We start from the raw sequence: 16,484 nt of genomic DNA, 5'->3' as shown, positions 1-16,484 counted from the left end.
GTAACCAGTAGAAGAACGAAGGTGTTGATGCCCCTGTACAGGTCATTGGTGAGGCCCCATTTGGAGTACTGTGTTCAGTTTTGGAGACCGTATCTGGTGAAGGACACAAAAAGACTTGAAGCGGTCCAGAGGGGGGCAACAAAAATGATAGTAGGTTTGTGACAAAAGACGTATGAGGAGAGACTGGAAGCCCTGAATATGTATACCCTAGAGGAAAGGAGGGACAGGGGAGATATGATTCAGACGTTTATATTTTTGAAAGGTATTAACATAGAACAAAATCTTTTCCAGAGAAAGGAAAATGGTAAAACCAGAGGACATAATGAGGGGTGGGAGACTCAAGAACAATGTAAGGAAATTCTTCTTAACGGAGAGGGTGGTAGATGCTTGGAATGCGCTCCCGAGAGAGGTGGTGGAGAGAAAAACGGTGACGGAGTTTTAAAAAATGTGGATTGAACACAGAGGACCTGATTCTGTATAGGACGCCCAGGAGAGGTGTCCTATACAGAATCGGTCCTACACTAAACCCCGATTCTGTAACCGGCGTCCATGGTACAGACGCCCGTTAGAGAATCAGGTTAAATTAGACGCGGCCGCTATACTTATGGCAGCAAGGGATCTCCCTGCTGCAATAAGTATAGCGGCCGCAGTCGCGGCCGCCTGTCCCATCGCCAACAAGAGGATGCCCAGTCCTCCTGTCGGAACCCCCCTCCCCCCCAAACTGGTAATCGCGGGCAGGATGCCCAGTCCTCCTGCCGGAAAGCCCGATGACACCCCCCCCCCCAAACTAACCTTTACATGTTGGTCGGCTGGACGGGTCTTGCTGCCGTCCAGCCGACGGGCCCGCCTCGTGGAAATGAGATGGGCCCGCCCCTTCCCGCTAAATCTAAGGCCTGATTGGCCCAGGCTCTAGAAGCCTGGACCAATCAGGCCTTAGGCATAGCGGGTCCGCCCATCCCCACTAATTCTAAGGCCTGATTGGCCCAGGTGTCTGCCCGCGATTACCAGTTTGGGGGGGGGGAGGGGGGTTCCAGGGGGTTCCGGCAGGAGGACTGGGCATCCTCCTGCCCGCGATTACCAGTTTGGGGGGGAGGGGGGTTCCAGGGGGGTTCCGACAGGAGGACTGGGCATCCTCCTGTCGGTGATGGGACAGGCGGCCGCAATTGCGGCCGCTATACTTATTGCAGCAGGGAGATCCCTTGCTGCCATAAGTATAGTGGCCGCGTCTACTTACAATGTAGACCAGTATTTTGCTGGCCTACATTTTAAGCGTCTCTTCCTCTACTAGGGAGACGCATAGGGCCGCCTAGGTTCGCCTAAGGCCCGTCTAAGGCCCTTAGGTGAGCTTAGGCGTCTTGCGGGTCTCCCTAGGCTCCCGGAGGCGCCTTCAATATAGGCGGCCTGCCTGGGGATCATTTTTTAAAAAAACGTGCATCCCGATTGGCTGATTAAAATAGGGACACACTTTGGAGAATCAGGCCCAGAGGATCTAGAATCAGAAAATAGTAAATATTGAAGAATTAAGGCCAGAACTGGGCAGACTTGTAAGATCTGTGTCTGTATATGGCCATTTGGGGGAAGATGGGCTGGGAAGGGCTTCAATGGCTGGAAGGGTGTAGATGGACTGGAGTGAGCTTTGACAGAGGCTTCAGTAGTTGGAACCTAAGAACAGTACTAGGCAGAGCTTTAGATTCTTGCCCAGAAATAGCTAAGGAGAAGAAGGAAAAAAAAACAAACCCAACAAATTTTTAGTCTGAATCAGGTTGGGCAGATTAGATGCACCATTTGGGTCTTTATCTGCTGTCATCTACTATGTTACTATGTCACTGTGCTCTGTGCTGTAAAAGAGAAATGGCAGGCAAACTGAACACAGTATGCAGGGAGATATCAAGCTTTAGGAAGTTGGAAAACTGGATTTCAAGTCTTCTGATTGCCTCACCTGTCCAGTCATCCCAGTAAGTGACTTCCAAGACCTTCAGATTACATAGGGAAGGTAGGCAGTCTGGTCCCGATCATGCCTCCAAAGAATCGCGCAGCCTGCGCTCCACCCACTAGTGGATCAACCCGAGGTGAGCTAGCTCCCGATCCCGGAGCCCCGATATGCCGTGCAGGCTGTCCGGGGGGGGGGGGGGGGGGTGGTCTACTGCAGTGGCAGGTAACCCTCCCAGAGGCAGACTTTACTCCAAAGTCTGAAATCTCCTGCCGAAAGGATGTCCCCGTAGGGTATTTCCACAGCACAAGGGCAAACCCGCGAAAAAGGAGTAAAAATAATACACTAAATTTAAGAAATGAAACACGAGCAGAAGAGAATAACTCCTACAGCTTTGCTTGTAGGAATACAAAACTGGTGTCAAGGGAGCATGCTCCAGGAGATAAGCACAATAGGAGGGGCTCAATTTCTATTAACTGAAGTTCCTACAGCCCCTGGCAGCAGGCGATGACTACTTCCCACCAGTTCCCAGCATAAAGGGGGATTGTACAAGAGTATGTGTTTCAGTATCTCTCTGTTCAGTGTAGTACCTTTTATACGTACGGGAGTACACTGATCAATGCTCAGCATAAGAATGGCAATCTTCTCTAAACTAAACTTTAAAATCTTTCAACAAATTTCCATGTTTTACTGTCTCTTGAGTATGTACTGATCTGCAGGGTTCACCGTAAGATAAATTTACCATTCTGAAAGTAAGGAGCTCTCTTGGAGATAAGGAGTGATGTTGGAAGATGTTAAGAATTTAGGGCTAGATTCACTAAGCCCACCGATCGTATCCGATCCGTGGGCGATCTGAGGCAGCCGGACTGATCCACAACGCACCCTCGTGCAAATGGTTCACCGCGGAGATCTCGCACCTCATTAAGGAGAAGAAAAAAGCGTTTCTCTCCTACAAGCGTACGGAGAAAAGAGAGGCAAAAGTAGAATATAGGACCAGGTCTACAGCGGTCAAAATGGCAGTTAGGGAGGCAAAACTTCGAGTGGAAGAAATTCTGGCAAAAAACATTAAAAAGGGGGATAAATCCTTCTTCAGGTATATTAGTGACAGAAAAAGGAACACAGGCGGGATAGTACGCCTTAGAAGACCGGACGGAAGTTACGTGGAAGCAGATTCCGATAAAGCCGAACTACTGAATGAATACTTCTGCTCAGTCTTCACCTGTGAGGCACCAGGACACGGTCTGCAGTTGAAGGCAACACAAAGCACAGAAGACCCGTTTCAGAATTTTGAGTTCACACCAGGTGAAGTTTACAGTGAACTGGCAAGACTCAAGGTGAACAAAGCCATGGGACCAGACAATTTGCACCCAAGAGTGCTCAGAGAATTGAGCGATGTCCTGGCGAAACCGTTGGCTGAGCTATTCAATCTCACCACAGATCAGTTATTCTTTTCTCCCTTGACATTTCGGCCGCTTTTGATACCATTGATCACGATTTACTTTTAATTAGACTCGAGGAAAAAGGAATAAATGAACAAGTGCTACAATGGTTCAAATCTTACCTCTCAAATCGAACTTCTACAGTCAGATTTAACAATGAAAATTCGAATTCATTTACCACTTCTTTTGGTATACCTCAAGGTTCAATTCTATCCCCCCTATTATTCAACATCTTTTTATCCCCGTTATTAGAAATTTGTCAGGCATTAGGTTTCATACCATTTTCTTACGCTGATGACATACAACTTATTCACCCTTTGGATCCCGGAAATTATTCAGAAATCTTAGCTATAAATCAAAAATTGGAAAAAATTCAAAATTGGTTGGATTCAAATAAACTTGCGTTAAATATTAATAAAACAAAATCCATTTTGTTTACCTGGAAAAAAGAAATAACACTTAGTAATCCTTTTTATCTTAAAAACACTCAAATTGAATTGGTTCCCTCAGTTAAAATTCTTGGAATAGTAATCGACGCAAATCTTTCATATCATGACCATATTTCTCTTATAGTTAAAACCTGTTTCTTCAAACTTCGTCAAATTAGATCAATTTCTAAATTCCTTACTACTTCATCCCTGAAAATATTAATCCATTCTTTTATAATATCAAAAATCGACTACTGTAACGCTTTATTCTTAAATATCACAAATAAGGAGAAAAGGAGATTACAGATTATTCAGAACATTGCCGTAAAACTAGTTTATAATGCAAAAAAGTATGACCATGTCTCACCTCTGTTGAAGGATGCACATTGGTTACCCATTGGGCATAGGATCATGTTTAAAATAATGTTTCTTATTTTTAAAACATTAGCTTTTAATGAACCGCAGTTCATATCTAAGTTATTAATTCCATATAAGCCAAAACGCTCGTTAAGATCATCGGAACAGAGTCTTCTTTCAGTACCATCTTTAAAGGTTATTGGAACCAGAAGACCAGACATTTTTACAGTTATGGGCCCTCAATGGTGGAATATGTTACCACAGTATATTAGATCTGAAACTGATTCTGTTAAATTCAAATCACTTTTAAAAACTTATTTATTTAAAGATGCCTATGATTTTTAACACAGCTTTCTTAATTTTTTTTTTTTATATTGTGCTCTGGTTTTATAAATTCCCTCCCTATTGTTCTTTCCTATTTTTTAACAATACCCTATTATTGTAACTTTTTTCCCCTCTCTCCCTAAACTCATGTATGTATCATTTGTATCTTGTATTTTTGTATTATCTTGTAAGTTTCTTATATTAAAATTGTAACATGTACATCGCCTAGAATTTATAATAGGCGATTCATCAAAAACTGAATAAACTTGAAACTTAAACTTGAAACTCCCTAAGTAAGGGGAAAGTTCCCCTGGACTGGAAATTAGCTAATGTCGTTCCTCTGCATAAAAAGGGTTGCAGGGCAGAGGCTGCGAATTATAGACCGATGAGTCTCACATCAATAGTGTGCAAACTCATGGAAACACTAATTAAAAGCAAATTGGACACGATCTTGAATGAAGGGAATCTTCGGGATCCCAGTCAGCATGGATTCACCAAGGGTAGGTCCTGCCAATCCAATCTCATCAGCTTCTTTGACTGGGTAACAAGAAAGTTGGACTTGGGAGAGTCTTTGGACGTCGTGTACCTGGACTTCAGTAAAGCTTTTGACAGTGTCCCACACCGCAGGCTGCTAAGCAAGATGGAATCGATGGGGTTAGGAGAGACACTAACTGCATGGGCCAATGATTGCCTGAGTGTCAGACTTCAGAGGGTGGTGGTTAATGGTACCCTCTCTAAAACATCGGAGGTGACCAGTGGAGTGCCGCAGGGCTCGGTCCTGGGTCCACTCCTTTTCAACATATTCATAGGGGATCTGACTCAAGGGCTTCAAGGTAAAATAACACTATTCGCCGATGACGCCAAACTATGTAATATAGTAAGTGAATACAGTTTACAGAATTATATGGTGCAGGACCTGCTTACATTGGAAAGTTGGTCCTCAACCTGGCAGCTAGGCTTCAATGCTAAGAAATGTAAGGTCATGCACCTCGGAAGCGGAAATCCATGCAGGACGTACTTCTTGAACGGAGAAACTTTAACTAGGACTTCAGCAGAACGAGATTTAGGAGTAATCATCAGTGCAGACATGAAAACTGCCAATCAAGTGGAGAAGGCTTCATCTAAGGCAAGGCAGATATTGGGTTGTATCAATAGAAGTTTCGTCAGCCGAAAGCCTGAAGTCATAATGCCGTTGTACAGGGCCATGGTGAGACCTCATCTGGAGTATTGTGTGCAATTCTGGAGGCCACATTACAGTAAAGATGTGCGCAGAATTGAATCGGTTCAACGGATGGCCACCAGGATGATCTCGGGGCTCAAGGGTCTCTCGTACGAAGAGAGACTGAACAAATTGCAGCTCTACACTCTTGAGGAACGTAGGGAGAGGGGAGACATGATCAAAACATTTAAGTACCTCACGGGACGTGTCGAAGTGGAAGATGATATTTTCTTTCTCAAGGGACCCTCGGCCACAAGAGGGCACCCGCTCAAACTCAGGGGTGGAAAATTTCATGGCGACACCAGAAAGTATTTCTTCACAGAGAGAGTGGTTGATCATTGGAACAAGCTTCCAGTGCAGGTGATCGAGGCAGACAGCATGCCAGACTTTAAGAATAAATGGGATACCCATGTGGGATCCCTACGAGGGTCAAGATAAGGAAATTGGGTCATTAGGGCATAGACAGGGGGTGGGTAAGCAGAGTGGGCAGACTTGATGGGCTGTAGCCCTTTTCTGCCGTCATCTTCTATGTTTCTATGATCGGAGGCACACCTCTCACCAATGACACGGATCACTGGAGAGCGAACCCGACACATGCGCAGATCATCTACTATGACTATAGATGGTCTGCGCATGCGTTTGCTGTCCGTGCTTTTTTTTTTTTACTCGCAAGCCCATGGTTTTAACCCATGGGTTTAAAGTGGGTTAAAACAAGTCAGGGCAGAGAGCAGGGTTTTTGCTCAAGCGACTGGTCCTCACCAGTCGCTTGTTTTTGGATCGGCCAGCCCAGTCGGTGTGCCTTCTTTAGTTTAGTGAATCGCGTCCTTCCTACTTTGCATGCAGTTTCCCCTCATTTGCATGCGCAGATCGGAGGATGATCGGCACAGAGGTTAGTGAATTGGGTCGGAGTGAAATCGGGTCGGTACACGATTGCAAACACGATCGGTAGGCTTAGTGAATCTAGCCCTTAGTACTACTTTTTTAGTCTGGTCTATGGGGATGGGTGTGGCGGAGGCAGCCAGTTTTTTTGAACGATGTTTGTATCAAATATGAATGTAGTCATTCCTTTCTGATTTAAAATGGATTTTTTTCCTTAAGGGTTTTAAAAAATTGTTTTAGAACAGTAAACCGCCAAAATCTGCTTGTTGGAATAGGTAGTATAGCAAATTCTCAGTAAATACATACAAAGAGTAACCTAATTTTAAGCAAAAGAAGGCACATAATTTACTCACCTAAGTGGGTATTACATGCATGACAACTGACTAGTGTAAAAATACATGATATGCTTTGATCGGGCATACTTTCTGTTGTGCATGAGCAATGGGCAGAGTTTAGACCCAGTGCACATATATGTAAATTATATACTGTATAAATTACAGGATACATGCGTTCATGCATACATCTAGGTGTGAGCATTTATACCAGCTATAGGACTGGTGATAAGCAGTCCTCAGCCACTGTAAAAAATAAACGTTATGGGGGGTAGGGAGACTAGGGTAGTTGAATGGGGTGGGGGGTCTGGGGGTATTTTTTCCATTATTGTTGCTTTCCATGATAAGATTCTTACAGTGGTTGAGAAATTGGTTTCCTGTTTGAATTTTCATTGATGGATTTTGTACCTATTACTTTGATAAACTCAATAAAAATTCATTGGAAAAAAAAAAAAGAAAAGTAGATGTCTACAGAATAGGTTTAAAATCAATTGTTGTGCTGGATAACCACCACTTATAGTAGACACTGTGTTATAAAATTACTCCCTCGAAGGCTTAAATTTGTTGAGCAAGGTGTAAGGTCAGTTTCAACCACAAATTTAGCCAGTCAAAATCTGGCCGGCTAATTTAGGCACCTTGGTTCTTTTATCAAACTGACACCCATGATATGAACAAGACAGAAAGGGCGGACTGAGAAGACAAAAACATGAGGATTTAATGACATCCCACTGGATAACTAATCCCCTCTTTTACTAAGGCAGAGCACGGGTTTTAGCACCAGCAGTAACTACTCTGACGCTCATAGAATTCCTATTAGCATTAGAGCAGTTACCGCCACTGCCGGCGCAAAAACCCGTTAGTAAAAGACCTAGGACAATTCTAGACCCACAATTCCCCTGCAATCACATGGTCTGATCCTCACGCAAGCTAAGCAGACGGTGTTCCTGTTTCAATCCCTTCAGTTCCTGTGACACAAAAGTCTTCATTTGTTTAATATCCATCCCACGACGTTTCTGTGGAAGAGGAGGCAAATAAAATGCATAATAGAGTTTTAAGTGCAACCTAATCAATAAACAAATGGAAAGAACTATGGGTTAGATTCACTAAGCCCACCAATTGTGTCCCGACCACGATCCGATTCACTAACCTTCCTCCCAAGCATATCCACACCCGATCCGATCTGCGCATGCAAATGAGGGGAAACCGCATGCAAAGTAGGAAGGGCCTCGATTCACTAACAAAATTCAGACTGGCCGATCCAAAAACAAGCGACTGCTGAGCACCAGTCGCTTACGTCCTTTCCTGCTCTCCGCCGCCACGCCTGCCTCTCTGGACACTGACTGACAGCGCACAACTTACACCCACCCACCCTCCATACCAGAAAATCGGTGCACACATAGGGGGATAATAGGTGCTCTGAAAGAAGCAAACCTGCTTTCTGCCACCCTTCAACCCGCCGGTTTAAAGCAGGGCTGCACTACGGCATGTTTTGTTTTGTTCCAGAACACGCCGCAGTGCAGCCCCACTTTAAACCTGCGGGCTCGCGATGGTCTGGAGGTGTCGACAGTCAATCTCCTGTTGCTGCACGCAGTCTTCCAGATTCGAGAGACGTTGTTGGTATGTATCCACTGTATCTATGATGGACAGCAGTTTAGTATTTCGCCATCCAAAGCGGCTTTCACCTCCTGTACAACTTCGCCTACCAAGGCTGAGCTAATAGAATGCGGCCCGTTGGTTTCTTCATTTGCCATTTTCTGCTCAGGGCAATCTGGCTGTCGTTAGTGATTAGAGGAGTGTGTGGCGAAGTGGTTAAAGCTACAGCCTCAGCACCCTGGGGTTGTGGGTTCAAACCCATGCTGCTCCTTGTGACTCTGTGCAAGTCATTTAATCTCCCCATTGCCCCAGGTACATTAGGTAGATTATGAGCCCGCCGGGACAGACAGGGAAAAATGCTTGAGTACCTGAATAAATTCATGTAAACCGTTCTGAACTCCCCTGGGAGAACGGTATAGAAAAATTGAATAGATAAAATAAATAAAAAAATAAAATATTGGGCATCAACACTGCACCTTTTACCAAGCTGACCCGCTGGGGTTTTCCATAAATACTTGTAAGCAAACCTGTGTGAAAAGGCAGCCAGCGAGAGGGAAGTCAGGAGAGCAAGCGCTTGCGCAGACCATCTGCAGGCAAAGAAGATGGGCTGCGCATGTGTCGGGATCGATCTGGGGCGTGCCTCCGATCGAGTCCATTTGCATTGATCGGCCACACACGGACTGGAAAGGTAAGGTGGCTTAGTGAATCTAGCCCTATGGACTGAAGCATCTCACCTCATTATGTTTAAAAATAAACTGTTATAATTGTAGCAAGGCTCTTTATGGACTACCTGTAATTGATCAGCTTGCTAATCAAATTAATGTAGGTGGCGAGAGGCTGGAAAAGCCCTCTTCTAGGAGATTCAGATGGTGTCCCTGGCTTTAAATGAAGAACCTCTCAGTGTTCCAGTCATGTAAAGAAGGTGATAAACTTCTTCATTTATTATTCACTTTGAAGTCAGGGGAACCCACCAAGGTCTTGAAATCTACACTGAATGCACTACTTTTCAGACTTGGAATGCGGTACATATTTTGCTCGATACTTAAAAGAAATTCACAGGCTGGCATATTTTCTGAATTTCCTTGTTGAATGATCACAAAAGGGGCCATTACCAAGTCCTCAAGCGTCCATTAGTGGCTCCACACCCACAATTCATACACTCCAGTTACACTGCACTTTGACGGCCATCTGTATTTAATAGAATTATACACCACTTTGAATGTCATTTGCTCAGAAAGGGCAGTAATTAAACAAACGAGTTCATGTTTGTGGTTTTAGGATTAATAGGGGTAGCTAGCAAAAAACTGAGGGCTAGATTCTTAAAACTTGGCTGTAAAATCCAGTGGGCTGTCACAGCCATTACTGTAGCGATTAGAAAAAGGTGAGTCAATCTCCAAACACCTCACATGCAAATGAGGTTAGCGGAGAGTAGCTAAGATTCACTAGTGATAGCGATGGGCACATGCACAGAAAAAACCCCAAAATTAGAAAAAATAAAAATAAAAACCACAATTCGAAGATCGACAGGAGGGATGCCCACTTTTTTCGGGGGGGGGAGGAGGGCAAGGGATGTTTCAGGGGCGGGGCACCTGGTACAAGGTGGAGGTCTCCGTTAGTGGGAGTGAGTGGGCACCCCTCCTGACATTCTTGCTGCTATGGGGGGGGAGGAGAAGAGTTCACCTGGCAGGAGGGAATGGGTATCCCCCTGCCAATTTTCTCTGTTGCCAGGGGAGGGGGTCGCCATGGCAGGAAGAGTGGTTGATTTTCACTGGTGCAGGGGAGGGGTCCTGATGCTGATTATAAATATTATATTAATTTTAGGGCTGAACTATCGGTAAGACATATAAACGACTGGTCTCGACCAATCGCTTTTTTCGGATTGCTAAAAGTGAGCGATATTAGAGCATTAATTGCTCGGCTAGTTTACACTGCATTTCAACATTAATGACCTTATTTGCATGGCCAGATCAGAGAATAAGCGATTTTGTAGAAAGCCATGCGGTGAGCCGTTTTCTGCATCGGGTCGCCAAATGTGATCATCGCTAAACCAGTGATGATCGTAAGAAAATCTCTGACTTCAGTCCCCACCAGGAAAGGCTGAGGAATAGCAAGCTAACTGAAAACACAGAATGCTCAGCACCACAGTGAGATGAGATTAGCTACCCAGTAAAGAATCACTTACATCATACTGTATCTGCAGGTTTCTGGCCTTCTGACTCAGGAAGCCAAAGACATTGGAAAAATGTTCATTTCGTATTTCATTAAAAACCTGGAGGAGGGAAGAATAGTTTAAATGGTTTCCTCTGATTCTAAAGAAACTAGTATTGAAACACCTTATGGACAAATGTAAGATAGATTCATTGTGCATTGCACAAGTTTCCCTCTCAGTAAGAAAGTAGCACTTTAGCACTACCAGATATTAATCCAAAAACAATGCAGTTTTCAGTTTTAAGCATAAAAAAAAGCCAAGAAAAAAAGAAGGTTGGGGTGGCTCAGTGGCAAAAGCAGTGTACTGTCACAAGGCTGACACTGTGTCTGTGTATGGCTGTTTGGTGGAGGAAGGGCAGGGGAGGGCTTCAATGGCTGGGAGGGTGTAGATGGGCTGGAGTAAGTCTTAACAGAGATTTCGGCAGTTGGAACCCAAGCACAGTACCGGGTAAAGCTTTGGATTCTTGCCCAGAAATAGCTAAGAAGAAAAAATTTAAATTGAATCAGGTTGGGCAGACTGGATGGACCATTCGGGTCTTTATCTGCCATCATCTACTATGTTACTCCTTGTGTTTTCTCCTGTTACATCAAATACCTGCTTAGACTGGAAGCAATTTTGGGGTGGGACTTACCAAAGCTGAATATCTATTAGCACATATTCCCTCCAAAATCAGTTGTGCAATTGGGCATGCAGTTATAGATCAGGGCAACAAAATAAACTAACTGGCACTAAATGCCAATAATTGCAAACTGGTGTTAATTTTACATTGCACACATAACAAACCTATGTTCCCTATTCTTTTTTTTTTAATTCTTTATTCATTCTAATGATCAGACACCTTAAACACCTTGTTATTATATAAGATATAGGTGGGGTGGGATTGGGAAATATGTTATTTGTTAATTGATATATTATTAGTGGATGGGGGGTGGGAAGGGATTCTTTTATACTTTAATGATTATAAGTAAGATTGTCAAGTGATTTGTTAAAAAAAATTTTTTTTGATTGTTTATTATACACTTGTTGTAAGATATGAAAATGAATAAAGATTTACAAAAAAAAAAAGTTATTTATTCATTTTTACATTTTGCAACAAGTGTTTTAGAAAATAACATTTGAACCTATACTATATTACTTGATTATCTATCATTATCAATTTAAATTAGTAATATTGAAACCCTCCCTCCCAAACCTACTATTACATAAGTGAGTACATATATCATATCATATATTATATATAATCATTTCTATTAATCCAAACCTTTAATATAAGATTAGAATTCCCTCCCCCATACCCCACACTTTGCAATTGTACCAGTAAGGGAAAAATGATATTTACTTATTACAATATTCTATTAACGGTCCCCAAACCTCCTGAAATTTATTAAAATTTCCTTTCTGCGTGGCTAACGTTCTTTCCATCTTGCATATATGACACAGAGAATTTCACCAGAAACTGTAATTTAATCTACTCCAGTTTTTCCAATTAAATGTAATCTGTTGAAGGGCGACTCCTGTCATAATAAGTAATAGCTTTTTTTTTTTTTGACAATAAGGATCTTTTTTTTGGTTTATAATTTTTATTCATTTTACAACTTACATCAAGTGTATCAAGAAATAACATTTGAATTGAGAAAAAACATCACTTGTATTACTATTATTATCATCAACTGACATTCATGAAAGTTAACCTCCCCTCCCATCCCATCAAAAATATTCATTTATATTATACAATATATATTCTATTAATATGTCAAAAAATCATCCCTCCCACCCATCCCTATCCCCTCATTTCAATTATCTTATGAAGGGAAAATGTTTACTGCTCATTACAAAAGTCTGTTAATGGTCCCCAAACATCTCAAAATTTACCAAAATATCCTCTCTGTGTGGTTTATTATTTTTTGCAGAAATTTGACGTTCCAAATAATATAGTATCATATGATAAAGATTGTTGTATTATATTTTTTTATGCACTTATTGTGTGTCGATACCGGTTTCGCCCGAACCGGGGAGGTATCAGATGAAGTGGAGGCTGAAGGATCCTTAGCTGCGTCCATCTTGAACATCGATTCCCACAGTAGGCAACGCCGTTTGAATGAGCGTGCCGTAAGGGTAGAGCAAGGCCTGCACGATTTCGGAATGTGGTCAGGACCCAAACACTGCAAACAGCGCCGGTGAGGGTCCGTGAGTGAAATCGCGCGTTGGCACTTGCTGCACTTTTTAAATCCGGTGATTGGCCGGGACATAGGCCGGAAAATCTCCGCCGCGAGGTCGAAACCTGTGGGCCTGAGCCACGTGGCCGGCCCGTTCGACCCGCCGGAGGAAATAATCTTTTTTTTTTTTTTTTTTTTTAAATTGAAAAAGAAATGTACTGTTAACTGTAATTAAAAGAAAGCGAAAACGCGGACAAGGAAGGCAAATTTAACTGAATTCAGCTAGCGCATGATGAAGTTGAACTTCTCAGCTCCGCGGAAAGAAAAGAACTGAGGAGACACGCCCGGATCTCCGGGCGGGAGGGCACCGGCGCATGCGCGGTGCGGGCATCTAGAAACTTTTAAGTTTCTACAAGCAACACGTGCTTGTGAGACGTCCGTACCGGGGCTCTGTCTGATGACATCACCCACTAGTGAGAATACCTGCCTGCTTGTCCTGGGATAAAATATAGTATCATATGATAAAGCCACCGGATTTTCTTTTTTTTTTTATAATTCTTTATTCATTTTCAAATTGAACAATAAGTGCACAAAAAAAAAAATAATACAATTATTTCACATTAGCACTTTGATATCTATCACATGAAAATCTAGTGATACAATAACCCCCCCAACCTCCCATCCTTCATCAAATTTTCAATATAAATATACACATATTATATATCATATTATAACAAATTTTATACTATTGTACCCAACTCCCTCCCCCCTTTATTGTGCCAAAAGAAGAAGAGAAGACGTGATGACTATTCACTATAATATTTTGCCAATGGCCCCCATATTTTTATAAATTTAGTATATGTCCCTCTTTGTACTGCTATTGCTCTTTCCATTTTAAATATATGGCACCGGATTTTCTAATAAACAATTTATTTGGCCCCAAACAGTGACACCTGCTGGCCAATATAGACCACATTAGCCAGGCTGTGCAGGGAGCAGTGGCTTGTGGCCACTTGTTGAGGACTGTCACTGTGATGGCTGGACTAAGTCAGAAGTGGTACGTATATATAAAGAGGGGAAAAACTACAGATAGGTGTGAATGAAGGTTCATGGTACCAGATCCTAGTCCAAGTTCTGATTGAAGTAGGCACCCAAAGGAGGCCATACAAATGAAAAGAAAAACAAAGGGAAACACTTGATCATTTTCTAGCAACATACCTTATCCTGGGAGTTTAGCAGAACCTTTATGCTCTTATCAGAAGACGTGACTTCGGGGCCAAATTCCACACTTCCTGTTGAGGACAGTTTGAAGAGTTAGAAAAATTCTCTCTGCTTACATACTTGATTTTAATCTGTCTGGATATCTTGCAGAATCCACAAGAAGATGTGGATTGTGGCGCAATCTTAGCTCTCAGCCACAGCTGTAACATCAATTAAGAAAAATCAAGTGGTACTCAAAGAAAGGTAAACCAAGGAAGGCATCCAATGTGTCCTTGCCCTATTACTGTGACCATAGGTTACTCTTTGAGATTCTAATCTTAGATAACACATTAAATATATATATATTTTTTAAATTCTTTATTCATTTTAAATAAGAACATAAGAACAGAAAAACATCCATAATAATTTCAACACAACACTTGAAAACCTTTACCAAATCATCTGGAACAATAATTTAAATCCCCTCCCTCCCACCCTTCTTAAAAAAAAAAATAATAATAATTTTAAATCAAAATCTCAACAGAAAATATACCACCTCCCACCCCCAGTGTGTAGAAATAATCTACCATAGAAAGTGATGTCTACTTTTTGTGATGATTAAACACCAGTTTTTTCTCTTGATATATACACCATGATAATGATGAAGAGGGGGATGGGTTTATGTTATATTTCTGTATATTAATAATAAAATTGGGGAGGGAGGGTGGGTTATAGGTTTATATATATATAATTGTTTATATTGATAGATCTTCCAAGTGTTGTTTATGAGACAATGTATGGTTTTACTCTGTACACTTGTTGATTGATTAAAAATGAATAAAGAATTTAAAAAAAAAAAGAAAGTGATGTCTACTCATTACAATATTTTTCCATTGGCCCCCAGATCTTTATGACATTATTGTAAGTCCCTTTCTGCGTAGCAATAGCTCTTTCCATCTTATAAATATACTAAACATTTACTAGACAGGCTAAAACACAAGAGAAAATATCCAAACTGGATATAATGGAGAAATACTTAAGGATCTCAAGCGCTCACAGCTAAAAGCCCGATGTATATTACAAGCTAATAACTATAGGGTGAGCTATCATTGGTCCTATAGTTATTAGCTTGTAATATACATCGGGCTTTTAGCTGTGAGCGCTTGAGATCCTTAAGTATTTCTCCATTATATCCAGTTTGGATATTTTCTCTTGTGTTTTAGCATATCTAGTAAATGTTTAGTGTGTTTCACAAGATTTTTTGAGGTTCATCTTATAAATATGGCATAACAAGTTCCACCAAAATGTATAATTGAGATCAGAGTAGTTTTTCCAATTATTGATGGTTGGCACATTAAAAAATTAATAGGGGTAGGGATGTGCTTTCATTAGAAATGATATGTTTCATGTTGCTTTCCCCACCCCCCAAACAACAGGAAAAAAAACAAACATACAAAATTTGGAGGGGGTTCATTTGTCACTAGTGTGTACACTTTCCAAAAAATAAAAACGAAATACGCAATCTTAACAGTATTGCTCCTATAACAATCCCCCCCCCCCCAAAGAAATAGGGAAAGTGATGCTTCCAGTTGCAACCTAATGGCATCACTGCTACTTACAAATTAAGCAGCAGCTAGTGACCTGGATTGGCCACTGCAAGAACGGACTACTGACCCAGTAAGGCTATTCTTATGTTCTTATGATGCCGGTCAGTTTTCAGGGTTATTCAGAAACCCTAATTATATTTGAAGATGCTCAGCAGCTGTAAACATCATTTCTTCAACACCGCAGCTTCTGCAAATCCCAGAAAATAGAAACTTGATTTCTCCTAAGCTCAGATCCACCAAACAACAGGGGGCTATTAAGCCAGACTCTGCTTGCAGTTCTTTCATTTTCTAGATTAGGCAACCTTCATTACAATGAAAGGGTGGCCATTTCATACAATTTAAGCCAAGAAGCGAGAATTCCAGTGGTCTTCATTCGTTTTTAAACTGGAGCCACTTTGATTCTAATGAGCTGAAGGAGAGCTGCCAAATACATCTTCCCACACCAGGGTCACATCACTGCTGACAAGCGTGTGTAAATGACATCCATTCCCACCTTCAATCTTCACTGGAGGAGGGGGGGGTGAGCGTTCCCAAATGCATTCTCTTTTGTGTATTGAGAAATGACTTTTCATTCAAGCATGTGGCTCTTCCTCCCACCCACTTTCTCCTTTCTGTCACGAGTCTGGGTAGAGAAGCAGAACCCCCCCATCCATAAAAAAAAAAGCTCAAAAGTCTCTAAGAGCTGCCAATGGCCTCTGGGCCTTGCATTGAAGAGCACTGGCCTAGTCCAAGGATTTTATTATGTTATACAGATAGATCTTTCATGGTCCCGTTTCCTCTCTTCTGAATATACAAGGAACTCAGCAAAAGG

At 41.9% G+C, this 16,484-nt stretch overlaps 1 protein-coding gene across 3 annotated transcripts in view; it reads right to left on the bottom strand.

Annotated features, from left to right (window-relative positions):
* The window catches only part of VPS33B (VPS33B late endosome and lysosome associated), a 153,794-nt gene that overhangs the window by 70,093 nt on the left and 67,217 nt on the right, over positions 1 to 16,484 (bottom strand). For all 3 annotated transcript variants that reach the window (XM_033919658.1, XM_033919660.1, XM_033919659.1), the window contains 3 exons: positions 14,085 to 14,158; positions 10,684 to 10,770; positions 7,831 to 7,921 (listed from right to left, as the gene is read on the bottom strand). In XM_033919658.1, coding sequence (XP_033775549.1) covers positions 7,831 to 7,921; positions 10,684 to 10,770; positions 14,085 to 14,158 — 252 coding nt within the window. The remainder of the gene's footprint in view (positions 1 to 7,830; positions 7,922 to 10,683; positions 10,771 to 14,084; positions 14,159 to 16,484) is intronic.

This window comes from Geotrypetes seraphini, chromosome 14 (genome assembly GCF_902459505.1).
Source record: "Geotrypetes seraphini chromosome 14, aGeoSer1.1, whole genome shotgun sequence".
Lineage (NCBI taxonomy): Eukaryota > Metazoa > Chordata > Amphibia > Gymnophiona > Dermophiidae > Geotrypetes > Geotrypetes seraphini.
Note: the sequence above shows the minus strand (reverse complement) of the source record. Positions and strands in the feature narration are given on the sequence as shown.